Source organism: Haematobia irritans, chromosome 3, assembly GCF_050003625.1.
Source record: "Haematobia irritans isolate KBUSLIRL chromosome 3, ASM5000362v1, whole genome shotgun sequence".
NCBI lineage: Eukaryota > Metazoa > Arthropoda > Insecta > Diptera > Muscidae > Haematobia > Haematobia irritans.
The window spans coordinates 223107752-223130319 of record NC_134399.1 but is presented as its reverse complement, the minus strand read 5'-3'; the positions used below and the strand labels follow the sequence as shown (position 1 = coordinate 223130319).

The 22568-nt window shown below is 33.9% G+C and overlaps 1 protein-coding gene across 1 annotated transcript in view; it reads left to right on the top strand.

Annotated features, from left to right (window-relative positions):
* N (neurogenic locus Notch protein) overlaps window positions 1-22568 on the top strand; it is a 99350-nt gene that overhangs the window by 62827 nt on the left and 13955 nt on the right. Inside the window, exons 5-6 of the mRNA XM_075303164.1 lie at window positions 2311-2441; window positions 21862-22024. Of these exons, the coding sequence (XP_075159279.1) occupies window positions 2311-2441; window positions 21862-22024 (294 nt within the window). The remainder of the gene's footprint in view (window positions 1-2310; window positions 2442-21861; window positions 22025-22568) is intronic.

Genomic DNA, 22568 nt, shown 5'->3' with positions numbered 1-22568 from the left:
TTTGGAGTCACTACCTTCTTGTAAGTCGATAGTCCGGCTCGTTTTTTGGCTCGATGCACGGTTGTAGACGATACACCCAGCTTATTTGCGGCATCTCGGAGAGAGAGGTTAGGGTTTCGCTTGAAACTACCGGCAACTCTCTTTGTCGTCTCAGCGGCTTCTGGTTTTCGATTTCCCCCCGATCCAGACTTCCTGGCTGTCGACAAACGTTCCCCAAACACTTTAATTACATTTGTAAAGGTTGTTTTGGCAAATTAGGAGCAACATTCTACACACACACACCTTCAAAATGAGGGGTGTTTAGGTTTTTTAAATGCAAAATTGAAAGAAATACGCCAAGTTTATATTGACCAAATTTTGACCGTATCACCCTTTATGACAAGCCCATGTTAAATTCATCGCTTCTGCGCCTATTTTGCACCACTTCCGAATCCAAAAAGAACATTTTCACTACTTTTTGGGCGACGCTTTCTTTCTGGGTATCACTGAGTGCTGCCCGATTCCATGTTAAGCTCAGAGACAAGGGACCTCCTTTTTATAGCCTAGTCCGAACGGCGTTCCACATTGCAGAGAGCCTATAGTAATTTTTTTTATAAATGTGGATCAGCTTTGTTTAGTTCACATCTTCCGTTAAGCAATTACCAATAAATTCCGAGCCAAATTTTAGGCTTTCCAACAATACGACAACAGAAATTCGTCTATCGACAAACGATATGATTGTGTTTGCTGAGCCCCGATACATATTCAAAAATCTGGCCAATTATCCAGCAATACATCAATTAAAAGTATCCGAACAACCAAACTGGCAATCAAATTGTCATTTTACTAATGAATTTGATTTAAGATATCATTCACAATAACAAACAAGTTCACCAATGTGGTATGGACTGAATAGTCTAAGTGAGCCTGATACATCGGGCTGCCACCTAACCTAACCTAACCTAACCAAACTGGCAATCAAATTGTCATTTTATTAATGAATTTGATTTAAGATATCATTCACAATAACAAACTATTGTGAATTGCTGGTATCATAAAATTAAACCAAAAATAGTAAGATAGTAAATATAAATCATTAAGGGAATTTTGTTAATTCCAGTTATGCTCGATTTAGGCAAGTAGAGTAGGTGGCTTAATGAAAACGATAAATAAATGTTATATAAATTGAAAGTCCGATCAATTATGAAAAAATCAATTTTGTGGCAGAAAGTAGAACAAATATAAGCAATATTTCTGTCGAAAGTAAAAATTGTCGGTGGCCTAAATTGGTGTCTTCATTCTCTGATCGCGAATCACGAATCACAAGAATGAAGCCGACCAAGTTTTGTGCGGTTATTAAATGGTTAGGTTAGGTTAGGTTATAGGCGATGTTAGCAATTCTTGGATCCAAGTGATGTGTATTTAGACCACTATAGGCCCATTGTGATTCTTCGTGGTAATTTTCCCAACTTCCTCCTGGGGTGGTCTCCTTGAAAGTCACTCAAGAACTTTCATATATACCAGAAGCCCTGATGAAGGCGAGTATTTTCCTTAAGCAATACTTCAGCAGATTGGCGAGATCTTGAAAAAAATTTTTCTATTATATGCGATTTTTAATAGTTGTACAACAAATCTTCAAATGTATTTTAATGCGGATTTCAAAATTCAAAAAAAAAAGAAAACTTAAACGCAATAAAATATCTAATCTCGGTTGTTATCTTTATAACGAAGTCAGTTCTTTCCCTTTTAGTGTTTCCCACTAGTCACTCAACAAATGTAGCCCTCAGCGGAAATGCTTTCATGTCGTTTGGAATTCTTTGATCTGATTGGCTTATTTTATGCACAACCACATTTTGAGATATTTATCTTCTTTTTTCATTTGATTATTTTCAATAATTCATGAGAAATCGATGAGCAATAAATAATTGTTATTTTATTAAGATTTTCTAACTCTTATCAAATTTACTATGTAAATGAGGTACACATTTCATGGCTCATTTGAGTCATATTTCATAGTTGACAATAATGAAGTCGTACTAAACTAAACTAAAATTATGCATACAAAAATTAAAATAAACCCATCATTATTTTACCTGACTCCTATTATATCCAATTAATTAGAGGAGTCACTATATTTATAATAAAATAGGCGGTATAAACTTTCATTTATTTCAACGATGAGTTGAGAAAAATCACAGAAATAAATTTATCGCATTTCAGGTTTTTTGTTTTTTGGCGAAACCCAATTAAGTATTTATTATTTTTTTACACATAAATATTAAAAAATATATTTAATAATAATATGCATTCCTTTTTTTCCTCTCATTTTAGGTGTATGTGTCCAGCTGGTTATACTGGTAAAAACTGTGAATCAAAGTACGTTCCATGCTCACCATCGCCGTGTCAAAATGGTGGCACATGTCGATCAACTGGTTTAACATATGAGTGCAAGTGTCCAGAAGGTGAGTAGTTACCACAAAGAAACACCAACACCATTTTTATCACTCCTTTTACAAAGCAAGCACGGCCGGCAAGAAGGCAACGAATAACACCACGTTTAGGTTATGGCCATACGGGATGCCCATGTAGACAGTATTATGTGTACCAATTGATACCGAGCGAGCGGGTTAGCTACTAAGGCTAGGCTGGCCGATTGACTGACTGGGACTGGGCTGCACACTAAAACTGTGGGAAATTTTACCAATGATTTCTTATGGTTTATTATCAACAAAAGGAAATTGCAGTGTTTATAGTATTTCTACTCTGATGCCTTGATGTTTCTTAGTTTTTTTCCTTGTTTCATTCATTCCCAAAGCTAAATATGCTGTTTCTCCTTCTCTGGAAATTCATTTGGTCTTAATCGAAATTACGGCAGTGTTGATGCAGTCACTCAGTCACCAAGCGTTTTACTTTTTGTGTGTTGGACGTAGTTTTGTTTTGTTTTTTTTTTTTTTTTTTTTTTTAATGGAAATCAGTTTCTTTTTCTGGCCAAGAGTTGGGCGATTTGTTTAGCGTGTTATGGTTATGATAATAATATTTATTGTAATTTTTTTTCTTCTTGTTGGTTGTCTTGTTGCTCTGTGGCTTACTTGTAATTCCTGGCACCCCCTTTCGAATATCTATAAATGATTACCTTTAATGGTGATGTCTCTTTCGCTAAATTCAAATGTTGCATCAGTGGTTAATAAATGCAAGACCAAGTCTTGTACTGCCATGTAATGACGACAATTCCATAAATTGAGTTTGTATTTCAATTTAAAAGAGATCTTCAGTTCAAAAAGAGATTACAAAAAAAAAAAAAAAACTCGAAACTAAAATGACCTGAAGGTAATTTGATTTTTTTTAGTTAGCACGGGTTATTGGGTGGTGGTATGGTCAATTTAGCTGTTTCCCGATAGTTTTAGCGGCTTTTAATAGTTTTTCTCTACAAACGGTTTCGCTATGGAAAAATTCATTATGTAAAATTGATGAAAATATGTTTTTTTTTTGTTGTGAGGAGGCAACTCTTACCGACTTGTGCTCAAAGATAATTTATTATGTGAGATATAATTCTGTTCTCTTCTATTGCGAGAGCAATAGTAGAAATGAGTAGAAATTCCTATTATGTATTTTTTTGTCAAGACCAGGAAAAACGAAAAAACATTAACGCACACATTTTATTTTAATTTCCGTCGTTATTACTGTTTTTAATTTAAATATTTATCAAACCTAAAAATTTTATTGATATTTTTCGAGGCGAATTGAAACATATTTAAGAGCCACATGACATTATGTATGTTGATAGATCTATCTCTTCAGTTTTGCATGGCAAAACTGTCTCTTAAAATCTCTTCGATGAGCCGGGGAGTTCGACCAGTGTGATTTTTGATTCTTCCCCCCAGACGATTTTTGATTCTTCCCCCCAAATCTTAAAAAAAACCCTAAATTGGTCTAGGCTTTTTTCAAAAAACCCCAAAAAATTTAAGAATGTAAAAAGTACAACAAGGGTCCCAAATTTCGTGAAAAAAAAACCTGTAGTGAAGAAATTATTTTTTCTTTGGATGTAATAATACAATATGTATATCAATTTAAAAAGCAGGCTTACTCTTAAAATGCCTTCAGCTGCTAAGTTACAAGATTGTTTTTAATTGTCTCAAATATTAAAAATGCCCTTTCAACAGAAGCTTTTAATAAAGATAACGGAAATAATGCTATTGCATACTTGTTTGTATTTAGGATCTTCTTGTTGACTTCCCTCATCTTTTTTCTCATAATTCATGCCAGAATTGTTCCGAATTTGCTTGAGAATTGCTCCACTTTATAAGGTCCAAGATATTTTTTTACCCCCAAAAATCCCCCTAAATAAATGTTACCCCTAAAAATCCCCCTAAACGTGAAAAAAACCCTAAATTGGGGGGGGGGGAACCCCTAAACTGGCAACACTGAGTTCGACGTACATTGACATTGTTTTTGTAACAGTGGTCATGATAACTAAAAGTTATGGGATAGTGTTGCCAATTTGCTTTTTTGTTGCCAATCTGGTTGCTTTATCTGTTATAGATAGTAAATACAGAAGTGATAGATTTAGCAGCCTCTTAGCATTCGCCTCTTAGAGTTCGATGTACATTGGTTTTGTAACAGTGATAAAGACAGAATTGCCAATTTACTTTTTGTTTTTGATATTAGATATTAATTGTAGAAGTGATAGATTTAGCATTTTTACATTTGTAACACGATTTGCAAAATTCTGTTGCATTCTGTGCATATGACAGTTGTATCATATATTTGTAGTAAAAGAAAATATAAACTATACTTACGAAAATTGCGCCAGCTAAAGCGCCTATACTCAAAAAAAAATAAACCCACATGGAAGTAGATTAGTTTTAGAAAATTTTAACTAAAAAATCCGATATCACATATTTTTCGACAAATATAAAAAAATATTAGACATAACTATTTTTTTTTTCACTTGTTAAAGAAAATCTCGTTGTTTGAAGAGAAATATTGCAAAAATGTCTTCGGTGCCATATGAAGTTCAAGATGGACTCACTTGTGGTAACATTTACAAATTTTTAGAAATTCTCAACTATTTTGTGGGAAATGCGAATGTAGTAAATTATTGTGCTTCATTTATGTATAGTTGTTCCCCTTTTATTTCATTTCATTTAACTAAGGTACACAAAAATATTAAAGTCAAGAAAACTTTCTCATAACATAATAATACCATAAACTAAAATTGAGTTAAATTAGCTGTAGTGCCCTAGAGGGGGTGCGGTCGAATTTCAATCAATCATAGAATTCAATATACCTGAAGACCATATAATACTAATTTAAATGTGGGAAATGTGTTCCTTAATAAAATGACATCGACTTTTTTAAGATTTTCAGGTCCAATAGTGTATCCAACCGAGCTGTTCCACTGTTGACGTGAAATTGCCTTTGCAAATTTATGATAAAATAAATAAAACAAATTAAAGCAAATTAAAGCAATTAATTCATAAAATAAACTACTATATAAATACCTCGATCTTAAAATCTGAATCTTAAAAATGAAGCCTCTTTGATATCAATAACTGTAGCTTAATCTTAGAAAAAAATGTAATTTAAAGACCGAGAAAGTAGGGTTATTGTGAATTGATATATCTGTATTGTCATATTTCGTCAGTGGTACCATATTCAGTAAGCACTTGCTTAAGCCATGACTAACATACACAATGCACTAAAAATATTAAAGTGGACCTATCTGAAAGAAATCTATCAAATTTTCAAATATTTTCTTCAGCTTTCATAAAAATACCTACCGACCGAAATACCGTTAATATCAAAACTCTTCAGTCATTGAGCGATATCTGAACCAGTGCTGCCGCTAGTGACAAATTGTGTAAAGTATATTTTGGAAAAAAGTGGAGTAGATTGAATAAAATTGAAGTAGCATACATTTTTGAAAACAAACATTAGAATTCATTTTATTATACCCTCCACCATAGGATGGGGGTATATTAACTTTGTCATTCCGTTTGTAACACATCGAAGTATTGCCCATAAAGTATATATATTCTGGGCCGTGGTGAAATTCTGAGCCGATCTGAGCATGTCCGTCCGTCTGTTGAAAAACGCTAACTTCCGAACGAAAGAAGCTATCGACTTGAAACTTGGCACAAGTAGTTGTTATTGATGTAGGTCGGATAGTATTGCAAATGGGCCATATCGGTCCACTTTTACGTATAGCACCCATATAAACGGACCCCCATATTAACTGATCCCCCGATTTGGCTTGCGGAGCCTCTTAAGAGAACCAAATTTCATCCGATCCGGCTGAAATTGGGTACATGGTGTAAGTATATAGTCTCTAACAACTATGCAAAAATTGTTAACATCGGTTAATCATTGAATTGATTAAAACCGCTATGTTCATCGTAATTAAAGGAATAGGAAAAACAATTAGGTAATATGGGGAAAAATTTAAAAATTTGAAGCAGAACAAAAAGTGAAGCAGATTTTTGGAAGAAGGAGTGACGAAGTAAATTTTGTGAAAATGAAGCAAAATACTTCGATTGAAGTAGTAGCGGCAGCACTGATCTGAACGGTTGACATTTGTTTTCTCTGCAGAAGAACTCTCTCTGGTATTTTCCTACTCTCCGACAATGTGATTTTGGGTGTTGCCATATATACCTACTGATTATCAGATGCCCAAAAGAATAAATCTCTTGTTTTAAATCTCAAATATACACAATATGAGGATCGTGATAAAAATCGCATAATTTGCAATGTCAACTTGATGTTGTACTTATGAATGTATGATCTGCCTAAAGGTGTAACTGTGATGCATCATCTATAAGTTAAAGTGTTTGTTGTTGTTTTGTTTGTTTTTTGCTTTTGTTCATGTTCTCCTAGTTGTTTTTTCTGAGGCAATGAATGATTGACCATGTGATTTATTTGTAATTTTTGTTTGCTACCGCTATTAAATGTAGCAGGCTCACATTCGTTGTTGTCTTATCTCGACTTAGGATTGACCGCAAATGTCTTACAACCAAACAATACTGTGACTGTGTGCTAAGTTGCTGCTGTTGATTTTTTTTTTTGCTACCAGAGCATGGCTAGCTACTGCTGCTGATCTTTCTGTTGTTATTGGTAGATAGCTGCTGTGGAAAAGGTGAGCCCAAGGGATTTTGTTGAAAATATGTGCAAGAGTCTGTGGTATGGTAAAGAAGCTTTTAATGCGCTTTTCAGGCCATTTCCCAGGCTTGACAATGCTGGAAAGGAAAATTGCGGCCACGTTTATCATTAAATAGTTATAACACTAATGCAGGCCTTTGCAAGTAACTTTTTTTCTGTTGTTGATCATGGTCATGTTAATACAGAGATTTCTTCCTTTTTTAGTGGCCATGCCACCAAGTTACCGCGCGATTATCTTGAACTGCACAAAACAAAAAGTTCTAAACTGGTTTTATGGTTCCTTCTTTTGTTTGTTCTTCTGACCTGTCTAAGTTAAATGAATGCTGTTTGGATTGTTTTATGTGTGACGATAGTGACAGCGCAATGGTGGTGGTGGTGATGGCGGCGGGATAATCACAGATAATTTGTCTCTAATGGAATTCCAAAATAAGCTGCCATTCACTTACCCATGTTTTTTTTTAATCCTTCTAATGATTGATGGATTTTCTCAGCATTATTGAAATATTATGATTTGCTTTATCTCCCTTTGATGGAGACTGAAAAAACGTCCTTTTTTCCCAGGAATAATGATGAGATTGAATATTGCTTTAAGTTTTGGCATAAATCGTGAGTGAATGAGTTTATTAGGCCTATATTTCCGATGCGGTCATTTCTTTTGTTTAATTCAATTTTTCTTTTAATTTTGTCTGTGGTGGCTTTCAATCGGACTCCACTTCTTGATCTAAACTTAATTTCGCCATTGTTGCGTGTTACTGCAACGAATATCCATAAATGTTAAGGCAAACGTGATAACCCGAGGGTGTATTCCAGATAGACAAGAAAATAAATTAAGTGCGACTGACTTCTGAGGAATGCGCAGGGAAGCGAGGATGTATTACCTTCGACTTTACCTTTGAGACTCTATAGATTTACATGATCTAAGCTATTGTGCGAATAATGGACAATAGAGTTTCGGTTGTGTGCGGCCAAAATGTTTGTGATACAGATAAAGATTTGATGGGTTTTGTACTGAACGGAGATATGAATTTCTATTTCATTTGTCTCAATGGAAATATATGTGTATGAATCGTGGCATAATGATGATAAATGAAACTGAGCGCAATTGCCAATTTCCCACAATTATACCAAAATTTTTAAGGATTGTACATTATAGGCAATAATTGTCTTCAGCATTGCTGTAGATATGCAAATTTTCACACTAATGTGATAATTTTTGGCAAATTAACGTTTTCTCAAATCACAATTGAAAATTATTGTGAATTAGAATTATTGGGAATTAGTATGCCAACAAGTGTGTAAATATAACCATAGCGAAACGCGGGAGGCGAAACATTTTCCCGCGACAAACAAATAAAACAACCTTGTCGACAAAAATTACAGCATGATTTTTTAATATCCAATATTGGAGTTGAAGAAAAACATATTCTATCTTATTATTTGCTGAGTTATTTCAAGGAAAAACTGAGTTTCCACGAGAACAGACCACAAAAAATGCTTATTGGTGAGTTCAAAAATGTGATAAGCGATGGTAACTCTATCCCATTTCTAGCCAAGGATTTAGAATAGATCTGAATTTGGCGACACGTCGCTAGCCGTCACGGTATTCCGGAGTGGATTTGGGACTTCCCATAAGAAATGCACGTAAATACGTGTTCGCCTATCGCTATGATTATATTTACACATTAAAAACTGAAGCACTGGAAAAATGCTTATATCAATGACGTTTTCAAACATTTTTCAAAGGATAAGGCTCAAATTCAAGTTGAAAAATTATTGAGAACACTCATTACTCTCAAAATTATATAAAGCTAACCTCACTTCTAATTGGAAGTGAATATTAAATTCCTAGGGATTTTATATAATTTATTCATCTTCGAAAAAAGATAATAATATTAAAAATAGACTACAATACCAATCAAGAAATAATTATCTTATTAAATATAGCAATAAAACTTTAAATATCTTAAACATTTTATTTTATATATTTTTGAATACGGCCTTGTTTTACGCATGAAAATTGGTTTTCTGTTTTTTTTTATTATTTACAACACAATGTTATACAATGTTGTGGTTTACCATTCTCAAGCTTTTAAATCGCATATGAATAATGATTTTATATTCCAATCATAAGTCCATTTTGAACGAAGAAGAAAAACTCCTTTTCTGTCCATATCCCCTTCTGTGTGTATACATACCATAATTTACCATAGAGGATATGATGATGATCGGCGGCAAGGTCCAAACAGAATACGCATTTGTGGTACGTTCCACATTGTATTCGCTCGCCCATTTGTCTGTCTCTTCATATTAGTTAGCTTGTCGCCCCCTCTCGTAAACCAATTCTTCCCCGTTTATGTGTTCACAGCATGAAGAAACCTACAAAGTTAGCTGTTTTGTGACGTACGTAAAATTTGTGTGTATGTCTCTGATTTCGATTAATGCCACACCAAACCGGCTTTGTTTGTGGAGGGGGAGCAATATACTACAACAACAATGTCAGTGATTGTTTACATAGCCTTCACCTCACTTTACTTCTCATGTTAGGGTGAGAGAGAGATAGAGTGCATAATTTCAAACTCTCTTTAGAGATATAGTCTCCCCACACACAAATTTTGGATAATTTAAAACTATTCTGTATTTTTTTTTCTGTCCCCATTAAAAAAAATTGAGAACTTGTAATAGTATTTATTCTCTTTTTATAAGTCTGAGTAAAGCTCAATATAAAACCCACAATGGGAGATAACAAAGAGCATGACAATGAACAGAACCCTGGATATTTTGAATTGATTCTTGAAAACCACAGAAATTGTCGGACAAAATAAAAACGACGAACGACAACAAGGGGCTGCTAAACTTTACCAATGGCTTGCCTCAACAATGAATGCTGAACAACAAGAGCCAACCACATATTACAATAATAAATAAAAAAATACAAGTCAGTCGCACAACGAACAACAATCCATTCGTTCGATTGACCAATCATCCTCTCCCCTCCTTCAATCTACCATTTACAATGGCAATGTTGAACCTTTTTCTGAGATCGAGGAGTGGCCGCTTTTAAACAACTCCACACGGCAACAGAACAGTGATCCAACATCGTCAGCTCTCCATTACCCATAACTGGCTTAGGCCAAATATATTAACTGCAACACTGTTAGAAGGCAAACATTAAATAGAAGTAAAACAACCAAGCTACAGTTCTTTCAGTCAGCCACTACAGAATAGTCTAAATTGCTTTGCCAAAGTGAGGCACAGTGGTGGTGAGAAGAAGTTGGAGCTATAAACTAAAAGCCATCGTGGGCAATTAAAATAATCTATAAGGCTTAAAATTACGCAGACCAATGAGTATTGTATCCAAAATAGCCGTAGAGGGGATCCCTTTAAATTACTAAAGATTGATATATATATATTTATTTCAGATAAATTCTAATATTCAGATATAATTGAAACCCTATAGAATGAATATGGGAAACAACTGCAATCATAATGGTATATTCATTTACTAATTATCTGAGAGGAAATTATGTTTTTCATTCACAATAGCTTTATAGGGTTATTCGATATTTCATTAGGGAAATTGGAGATTTTAAACTAATTTGGAAAATGTCGATTATTATCAAATATTTATTGCAAACCTACATTTTGAAAAAATTTAACATTTTTGAATTTTTTATTTTGCTACAATAAAAGAGGTTCATTAATAGCATTTTCAATTACTACACAGGGATGCATTCTTTTTTTATTTACATTTTCTGAATAGTTCACCTACATCTCAGATTCAATCTTTAATAAACGTCATCTCTCTCTCTTTCTGATTCCATATTATTATTGATATTTATAGTAAGGGTGTGGATATATAAGGTGAGACTATTGTTTGACCCCACTGTATTCTTCACTGTTTACCACTTTTAAATCCTCCTCTAGTACTTCGCTTCCGCTCTTCTCTCTAGACGATGTTGCATGCATATTATCATCTCACCACCAAATCTTCTATGCCGTGTCTTAGTTTGTCTGTCAGTTCTTCGGCCCCACTTTAAATCTTGTCTTCATTTTCTACTTTAAATGTATATTAATCGATCAGTGGCATGTTGTTATTCCGGCTGCTGCTGGTTGGTTCTCTTCATCTTCTAAAAATGTGTATGGGCTTTCATTTGCTTGTTTTTTCCTTCCTATTCCTTGATGATGGCAGTGAATTCTTTGGCAGCCAGCAGAAGTTTTAGAAATATAATCACAAGGCAAGAAGCAAACCAAAAGAACATGTACAAATTTCCATAGATAATGGGATGCAAAAGGAAAATGTTGTAGCATGGATGGATAGGATAGGTGGTTGGATGACTGTGAATGGAAAATGTGTGGTTAGTTTCTAAACATCTGCCTTCAATATGTTGTGTAAAGGAAAAACTAGCTGCGCCTGGCCTGGCTCTTAGGTTGCACATGTGTTTCGTTGGTGTTGTTGTTGCTATCGACACATGCAACTAAATTCCCTAAACACAACACGATTATGTATTAGCTGCCACTTCAATAGCTCATAGCAAAGATGTGTGCGTGTGTAGTAAGTAGCACCATCAATTCCAGCCACTGCTAACAAAAACCCAGTCACATAGTGACCTTCGCCATACAGCAGCAACAAGTCATCATCAAAGGAAAGTAGTTGAGCAAAAAAAAAAAAAATAAAAATTTAGGTTGTTTTGTATTACCAACCAGACAGACAGAGAAAAGCTTTGCAATTGTTTTCTATTGCTCTATGTGTGTCCGTTTGTGGGTTAAATTTGTTTAATGGTTTGTTCCATTTCTTTTCATGTGTCCAACAACAACAACGACCATAAAACAAACAATTGACAATGTCATCCCTTCGTTGTACTCATGTATGGGTGAGAGCCTAATAGAGCATATATATGTAATAGATTAGTTTGCACCTGCCGGAGTACGTATGGATGTATATAGCCAACATTTTAGTCAATGTTAAATATGAAGGTACCGTTATTCGACTTTTCTCAATAATATAAACTACCCAGAATTTATGAATCTCAGATGAAAAGAGGCAGGGTTACCCTTTCTCATAACCTCAATATACAATGACCTTTGCAGGAATTATACTCAACGTAAATAATATACTAGCAACAGGATTACCATTGTGATCGATTTACCTTTTTTTCTCATACAATCTGTATTAATGCAGTAGACCGGAAATACTTGTAATATTACACGCAAAAAAATATTTTCCTCTTATACAAAATTTTAGTCAAACAAGATTTCTTTGTAATTCCTTTTTTTAATGAGCAAATACGTAAATCTGTTTTTATAAGAAGCTTAGCAATGATATTAACTCTTATTAGATAATTATCTTTAACTCTTAAATAATTTTTAAGTAATAAAATAATTATTAAATATTAAGTCAGCTGTTTCAGCGATGTCACCTTATTTCTACATTATTTCAATGAGAGAAGGCATAAAAAACGGAAAATTCAAGTACCATAAATGTATTCTAGTTGATTAAATCCAAGTGTGAGAACTTAAGCAGTCATTGATAAAGATATTAAACCGTATTTTCAAGAAATAATATACAAACCTTCATATTCAAATATACATTTTATATCAAATAGAAAATGTCACACAAACACATGCTTTATTTTCAGAAAATCTATTATCACTATTAGCTCTTTGATATTTGAATCTTAGTCTCTTGATTGGTTTATCTAGTGCAAAAAAAAGTGAATGCATTTTTTGCGTTAAATTAATTAAATTGAATATAATTGAAACAAATTGAACTGAATGAACCACCACATACACAAAACACATAGAGAAATACATGTGACAACGATGACCATCATCTCTAAAGTGAATAAATGCACCAAAAACCAACCCCATTACGGCGATGAACAACAACCCCACCCAGCCCCCGCCACTCTTCACAGAATGTTACTGCCACTGCAAAATGCAACTTTCAACTGGACACTATGGACTTTTCGAAAAAACAAACAAAATCTAGCATTCTAAACTGAATACTGCAGCTGCTCAAGATCTCAATGTGCTCACACACATGTCCACAACACAGCCGTTTCACATCGAATCTCATCAAATCATACAATCTAGCTAATGCGCGGGAGTTCCAACCCAAAGTAAATGGGGCTAATAGTTGATAAAAGGAGAAAAGGGGGGTAGTAGATTTGATCTGAAACTGGAACCAGTGCTTTTAGTTACAGCGACAACACAACTGGCTATTTTGCCGCTTCTGATGACGGTGGCGGGTTTTCCTCCATTATTTGCATTAATTAGAAAAGTTCAAAACATGCATTTTGTGCTTGGCTATGCATTTTATTATCTTTGAAAGTCCAAACATTTGCTAAGGCTTTCGCTTTGTATGAGACATCGTTTATTGTCGTCTTTCGCATAGAGTAAGAGATGCAGAGAACAACGGTGAGAGAAGGAGTAAGAGATTGACATGCAAAAAATAAGTTCATATATAGACACTCTCGATCAAATGTTCAAAATGAGAATTAACTGTTGAAATTCAAAGGGAACTAAGTTACATAAAATTTATAATACAGAGAAAGTTTTAACGATAATCTCGACTCTTAGGAAGGGGAATTTTAATAAAGCTTAATAAAAAACCATTTCGGCTTGGTTGTAAAATGAGTTAAATAAATAGAAGAAGTAAAATTATATTTTATATCATATAATGAAGTTTTTAAGAAAAATATCGAAAATGGATTGAGTCCTTGATATTAATATCATACCATTAAAGAAATGTCTCATTACATTTCTTATAAAGTAAATATTCTTTATGACATACTGAAAGAAGGGCTTTCGTTCCAAGGAACGAAATAGTACACAAACGAAGTTTTATTTTGACGCTAAAATTTTTTTTAAAAGCAAATGAACAAGATTAGATATAGCAACGCTTTTCATAAATTCATGTTTACTTACTTTTGAAGAAAATACTTTTTAATAAAAGAGAATTTCGATTGCCTGAAATTTCGTTCCGGGTGAAAGTATTTTTTCTTTGGGTCCTTTAAATATCTTAATTTTATATATTTCTAGCTGGTTTAGAAATGTATACCATTTTGCTCTTGATCTAAGCAAAAATATACATGTCCAATTAATTATCTTATGGACGTATAACCAAATGCCTTTTAAGAGCTCAATACAAAAAAAAGTTTGTCGTAATTTTTTAATTGCTGATCTGTGCACATTTTGTGATCATTTTTTATTAAAATTTGTTGCAGTTGTGTGTCACTCCATAAGTCAGACAATTTTATTTGTAAGAAGAATCGTTATTCTTTAGATTGCTGTTTAATTTAGGTGCGGTTTATGCAAGGCAAACTTGTAGCTACAAGCGCTACTACCGTTGCTGCCATCACCTCTACTATCATTGAGCTAATTCACTTGCCTTTACTTAATTTCAAAGTTTCTACTCCCTCCACTTTTTTTAACTTTTTATCTTATGAAATATATTCTTGGGATTTTTATAATCAAATCACCATCACCTGCATCTAACATGCGAATGTGATACATGTAGGCAAGTTACAGGTAATTGGAGAAATGTGTTAGTGTTATTATTATGGATGGGTTTGGCTTTGTTGTTTTGTTGTTTTAATTTTTAAAATAGAATTTTAATTACTCCATCTAGACTCAATAGAGTTGTTTGTTTTTTTGTAATGATTAATATGTAGTACTTATTCCGGCTTCTCAGAAAAAATTTTCTAAAATCTTGAATGAATCAACTTTTCTTAGATCTATACAAAATGTTAATTAAAAATTGTTGAACGGTGTTGATCAGTCTGTATATGGACCAAGAACAAATTCCCCCTAATTTTTAGGGGGAAGAACATGAAATTCGACTTCCTTCTCCGATAACAAAGAATTTTTTTGTTTTTCTTCAAATCACAACTTACGACAGGTAATTCAGTCCATTGTAATATCACAGATGGTGAACTTTCATATTAAATTTTTTAGCTAAAAGGTAAAAAATTGGAAAATTTTTCAATTACATAGAGTATTTATGTTTGCCTTATCTTGAACATCTTCATTTAAGAGACGCATATACTGAAATGGACATATTAACATTACGTCAAAATGGCGATTTTATGGCAGCACTATTAAAATGCAATATAAAATTACGACAGAGAAAACGAGAGTCATAAAATTACGACAGAGAAAACGAGAGTCATGCCACTGAGAGGAGAAAGAATTTGTCAAGTATATCACTTTTGCAATGATAAAACCGTGTATTGATCTATTGTGAAAATGGTGATTTTATGGCAACACTGGTGTAATCTATTCAAATGCAATATAGAATTACGACAGAGCAAACGTGAGCCATGACTGTAGATGCCACTGAGAGGAGAAAGAATTCAATAATTTTTTCTACAAGAATTCTCTCTCTCTTCTCTCATATTGTCAAGTATCTCAGTTTTGTAATGATAAAACTGTGTATTGATTTGTTGTGACTTGTCAAACCCGATTTTATTTTCTTCAAAGGTTCTGGACATCTCATTACAAACAAGAGCAAGCAGTGTGTTACTCATATTGTACAAGGCCGATATAAACGTTAATGCTAGTGATTTGACTCCCATTTACAAATGTTTGGTGGCCAATTTGCCCAATATCCTTAGTGTTCTCAATAAATGTCCCATATTCAAATGTTCAACCCTTTGATTTGTCTGACAGGCAATCTATTTATAAATGGTAATTAGGTACCTATGTATGTATGTACCTTAAGAGAAAAACGTATGGCCCTAATCGGGTCGATCGCTGATATACTGACGAAAGCTCGTGAAAAGGTATGAAGTGTTTTGGATTTGGGCAACGACGAAGATCTTATATCATTAAGTCCACATCAGACACACGTTCGATCTGCGGTTTGCTAGCTTATTCCTTCGTCGTCTTTCATGTCAACTATTTCAAATTTTAATTGTTTAAATCTATTCGTGGATATTTACTCTACTCATTTGTGGTACTATTACTACAACCGAATGTGGTGGTACTTCCATTAGATGGATTTATCGAGATATGTACCTTTAATAACAATAAAGGTAAGACAAGAAGACTGGTCGGGGTCTACTCTGAATGTTTGTATGTATGTATGAATGTGAGCGAGTGTATAACTCCATGGTGGACAGGTAAAGCCATCATGGATATTGTAATCTCTTTAAGACATTATGGTAACATACGACGGCTACGACAAAGAACGACGACCACATCCACGTACTATCTTCCTATCGAATTGGTTTTGTCGTCTACAGCAGGGACAACAAGAGGCAACAACATCAGTTAACAAACTAAGAAAGCCCGGCTGGATTCCATATTTCATCCAGATGAAATGGTTTGGTTGCGATGTTCGTTCGTTTAGCTGCGGTGGGGAAGGAGGGAAGATAGAGAGAGAGTCAGGCGTGTTCCATTAGTAACACACAAAATACTGTTGTTTTGAATGGAAACAAGGCAGCAGCAGCAACCCCAACCAAGCGACAGCAACTGGGTTTCTTGGTAGATCGAACTGATTGGGTTTACTGGTAGATTATGACAATCAAGGTATGTGCATACATGTGGTAGTAAATAGGCAGCGTTGGAGATGAATATATCTTGCACAGTGGTGAAATAAAGGCTATAGGGAGAGCAAGCGTACTACCAAAAAAATGTATATTTTTAGGTAGGCTCCTAAACTTTTGTTTTAATTCTCCTGATGAGGGCGAATAAAAGGAGTAGTTTTAGTTGTTGAGAGTAAGAGAAGAAATCAAAAATCATGAAATGAATACAAAAAAACTCGATCGAAACCAATGAAGACAATCATCAACGCCACCAGAAATAATAAACAATCTCACATACACACACACACCCTATTCAGCCATCCAAACAAAAAGCCCAAACAGCAACATAAACGACAACAAACGAATAACCGGCCAAGATAGACCGAACCATATACACCGTGGAGTGTTGAGTTGTTGTCTGCCTTCGTAGATAGAAACGACGATGACAACGAATGAGAAGGTTTTGTGTTTTTGTTGTTTTAGCTTCGCCCCAATGTGTGTGCCCGACTGGTGGTGGCGCATGTGTAAAAGACTGACTCAGTGGCGCGGTGGTGTATCGGTTCGGTCGGTGTGTTTGCGCAAACGTTTTGTATGTGTATATGTGTGCGCATGTGTTGTTGTTGGGGTATAAAGCATAAAAGCAACAACATACTAAAACATACAAGATATGAAACCGTGGGAAAGAAGATCTCAAGACGAAGTATTTTCTGTTTCTGTTTTTGTTATTATTATTGTTGTTTTAGATATTGTTGTTATTGTAGTAGTTGTTTATATGTCTCGCTTAGGCAGCGTTGCCATATAAATGGAATTACCCTACCCGTCTTATAAATAAGTTGGTTGGGACAGATTTTTTTTAATTTTAAGTACGCAATTCAATAGAATTTTTCAATTTCAGTGTCGATAAGGTGGGTTTTGAGAGTAAAATGTTAATAACTTTACCGACAGCTACAAATAATGTCGATATTAATTTTATTCCTTTTACTATATATGCCATATATAAGAAACAATTATTGTTCCTAAGAACAAGAAGGCATGTCGGTTTTATTTGCTTTTTTATAAAGGGTGATTCTTTTGAGGTTAGGATTTTCATGCATTAGTATTTGACAGATCACGTGGGATTTCAGACATGGTGTCAAAGAGAAAGATGCTCAGTATGCTTTGACATTTCATCATGAATAGACTTACGATCTGCCACAACGTCGAATTTTCAGTGAATGGGCCCTAGAAAAGTTGGCAGAAAATCCGCTTTTTTATCGACAAATTTTGTTCAGCGATGAGGCTCATTTCTGGTTGAATGGCTACGTAAATAAGCAAAATTGCCGCATTTGGAGTGAAGAGCAACCAGAAGCCGTTCAAGAACTGCCCATGCATCCCGAAAAATGCACTGTTTGGTGTGGTTTGTACGCTGGTGGAATCATTGGACCGTATTTTTTCAAAGATGCTGTTGGACGCAACGTTACGGTGAATGGCGATCGCTATCGTTCGATGCTAACAAACTTTTTGTTGCCAAAAATGGAAGAACTGAACTTGGTTGACATGTGGTTTCAACAAGATGGCGCTACATGCCACACAGCTCGCGATTCTATGGCCATTTTGAGGGAAAACTTCGGAGAACAATTCATCTCAAGAAATGGACCGGTAAGTTGGCCACCAAGATCATGCGATTTGACGCCTTTAGACTATTTTTTGTGGGGCTACGTCAAGTCTAAAGTCTACAGAAATAAGCCAGCAACTATTCCAGCTTTGGAAGACAACATTTCCGAAGAAATTCGGGCTATTCCGGCCGAAATGCTCGAAAAAGTTGCCCAAAATTGGACTTTCCGAATGGACCACCTAAGACGCAGCCGCGGTCAACATTTAAATGAAATTATTTTCAAAAAGTAAATGTCATGGACCAATCTAACGTTTCAAATAAAGAACCGATGAGATTTTGCAAATTTTATGCGTTTTTTTTTTTTTTAAAAAAGTTATCAAGCTCTTAACAAATCACCCTTTACGAGATGTGCTTATATCAGTGTTTATACAGTTTTAAGGCCTTCTATAAATGTACGCCGGATCGTATGATTGATATAACTGAAATATTATGTATACGATTTTTCACGTTTTGCCACATTACACTTACACTGAAAAAATGATTTCTTTTTTGAATACGACAAAGAAAGTTTCTTTTGACGCTAAAAACTGTTCAGTTTTTGCACAACAGAATATAGTTTTAGAATTTCAATTTCTAACTCTTTACTTGAGGGTATTAATTTTTTTTAGAAAATTAGTACACGGGGATAGTTTTAATTCCAAATACTGACAAAAAGGAAATACATTTTTCGGCGTTTGCTACTTCTTCTAAGCGTTCTCCCTAGTAAACAATTTCTATAAATCGTCTCTAAAATTGTCCTTATAAATAAGTGATATTACGCAATATAAATAGGAAAGTTTTCCATTTCATGAGTGATAAGATAGAATTTACGTCCTGTGGTACCAGAATTTAATCTAATAATGATAATCTTAATTTGCGTTTAACAAGATCCGAATTCTGGGATAGGTCGTTATTTTAACCCATTGAGTACCGATGTCCACTTAGGAGGACATCCCCCAGTTAGTTTCGATTTGTTTCTCCATGTTATTTTAAAATATAGGCTTTAATCTAAATAAGCTATACATATTTTCCATATTGGTGAGCACTAAAATGCATTTTTATGAACTTCTTTAACTATTTCGTAAGGCCATTTGGTCATAATTCCAGAATCAAGAGTTCAGAACAAACTCATATGGCTCTTGAAGTAATTGAGGTAGGTGCTAAAAATTACAATTTTTGTTCTACATGCTGATAGTCCAAGTAAAAACAGAAGAAAAATTTAAGTTTTTAACATTAGGTTTATTTCGGTAGTGAAATGGTTAAACTCAGACTATTCAGTCCATTGTGGTAGCACAGGTGGTGAACGTCTTTATTATCAATGAGTGCTGCCCAATTATATGTTTGATCAACTGCAGAACTTTTTGGTGTTCGAAATTGGGATTGCATTACGGTGGCTTCCATACTCACCCCGACTCACCTAATACTGTTGATATATTTGAGAAATTCGGAGTATCAGCGTAATTGGGAAACGTTTACGCTAAAGCCTAGTACTAAGATAACGTTTTCGCACGAAAAACTGTTATACTCCATATAAAAAACTTTAGCGCGCAATAAATGCGAAATCTTTGTTTTGAGCATTTTCAAACACATATTTATACAACCCTGGATTTTTCGCACGAAAAAATAGGCAGGTATATTATTTCGCATAAATAAGTTAACATCCCTGGGCTTGAGACCCTATTTACGGAGATAAATGAAGATATTCGTTGTTCGCAAAAACGAACTTAGTACTAGGCATAACGTAAAAAATCAATCCAGGATTTGTGATGTGATTTTACGATATGTACACCCAGAGAAGAAATATGATCACCCCAAAATAATATGATTGCTACAAATATGTTACATGTTCCCCGTGAAAAAGTAACAGTATGCTCTTAAAACATGATTGGGGTGATCACTTTTCTTCTAAGGCTAAATTCTATGTGAATTTTATCAATATACGATCATTACATTTGATCGAACCTACATTAAACTAAATTGTAATAAATTATATTCGATTAATTTAAATTTTAATAATATTTAACTGAGGTAAAATTCCACTTTTATTCAATTAAGCCTATCTGTAGAATAAATTCCCCTTCGGGGTGCGTAAATTAAAATAAATTAAATTCCGTTATCGTGTCTTTTGATTAGAATTGGCAATAATATTTTTTTTTTGTTTATAAACTTTAGGAAAATATGTAAGTTCAGTCACAAGGAGTTGAATAAAATTTTATTCATACATACACACAAATTGTATGCGAAAGTGAACATATGTACATACATACCATATATATTTCGAAGACAACATTGTGATTGTTTTGTTGTTGTTGTAGTTGCTGATGGCTGTCTACTGCAAAAACAATAAAAAAAAACGAAAACGATGATCGAACAAATCGGCCGACCGATCAATGTTCATTCTCATTTGCCCATATACCTTGGTTGGTTTGCCATTGTTTCATCGTCATTTCGATTTATGGTATTTTCTCTCATACTCTGCAAAAAGCATATATGTACCTATATTGTGGTCAGTTATATTAGTTTTGGAGCACACTTATCTCTTATTTGTTATCATTGTGCCTTTTTGTCTTTCTTGCCTATTTCTTTGCTATATGAGTAACTCTTTCAAGTTTGTGATTCCTTGGAATTAATGTCTTTTATATCTAATAGAGTAATATGTGCATTGATATATTTAAAATTTATTGTATTATTAATGTATATATTTGGGATTTGTGATTTGTAGATCGAATAACCATAATACATAATACTTTTAAATGCAAAAATGTTCTAAAGCTACAATTGTTTATGTATGTTCGAATGCTTTTAATTGGCAACAATTAAGAAATTCAGGTCTGCGCAAAAAAAACCAATGTTGTCTTCTATATACACAACACTATGTATTCCTTTGTATTATGGTCATTATCGCATTGCGGTTTAATTGCCTTTTAGTTTCTAGGTGTATCTTACATGATTTTGTCATACATTACTATCATTCCTTACATACGGGACTTGGTGGTTAGTCATGAGCATGATCACACATCTATACAAATATTTATGCTGAGCTTGTAATTTTTTTTGATACGTTTCCTTTGTGTGAGTAACATGCAAGAGAAACTCCAACAAAATTGTTTTTGACTCTCACATCCATTGAAGAAAATGCTCTCATGTTCCAATTGTACTCTTAAACTGGTATGAAAAGGTAGATCTTTAAAGCCGGTTTTTTGTGTGCGGTGTAATGTGACCAGAGTTGCCATTTATATTGAAATTAATAATAAATCTCTTAAGAAAACGTCTAATGCATATTTTTAACCCTTGTGCACACCTTGGATAAATGCACTTTCCACGTGCGGATTATTATAGCGGATTATGGAAATATTTTATTTTTATTATTATCTTCTAAAAACATACATTTCGTCCCTGTAATAGATAAATAAAAGTTTCAAAAAAAATATCCAATAAATAAAGGAATGTTGGCTCGAACTGACCCAAGGAGTGCACAAAGGTTAATGATTTTACAAAAAATTTTAAATTTATATTAAATGCGCTGAAAAATGTAGCATATTTATTTATGGTTTTTGTTCTTTTCAGGTTATCAAGGTAAAAATTGCGATCAAAATATTGATGATTGTCCTGGACATTTGTGTCAGAATGGTGGAACCTGTATTGATGGAATCAATAGTTATCATTGTGCCTGTCCTCCAAATTATACGGGCGAGAACTGCGAAAAGGATGTCGATGAATGTGCTATAAGGTAAATAAATACACAAATATTTATCCTACACTGAAAATAAAACTTTATCGCTTTCTTAATTGCGAGCCATATTACATATTTACGAACCATATTACATTAGTTACACTGACAGAATAGATTTCTTTTATCAGTAACGGAATTTTAGACAAAGCCTTCCTTGGCCTTAAAAAATGCATTGACTCAAATTACACTGAAATAAGTGATTTCGTTTAACATGAACGAAATTGTATGTTATATGAAAAGATGATGTACAGTGGGAGAAAAGATGATTCAATTTGTAAGAGGAAATTTCCGAAATGTTTTCTCCCAGCCAGATCTATACTAAAGGCTGTGGAAAGGTTCATTCGCCCGAACCGAAACATGTACAGTCCAGGCGTGTATAGATTTGTATCTGGCGTTTTCTTTTCAATGGCTCTATTAACCATGTTCCTTAATCTATATCTGTCCATAAAGCTCGAAAAATAATTGTATAATTAGATGAACGAAATTTCAGACAAATAAGATTTTGTTAGTTCTTAAAAATATTCTTTAAAAGCAAATAAAG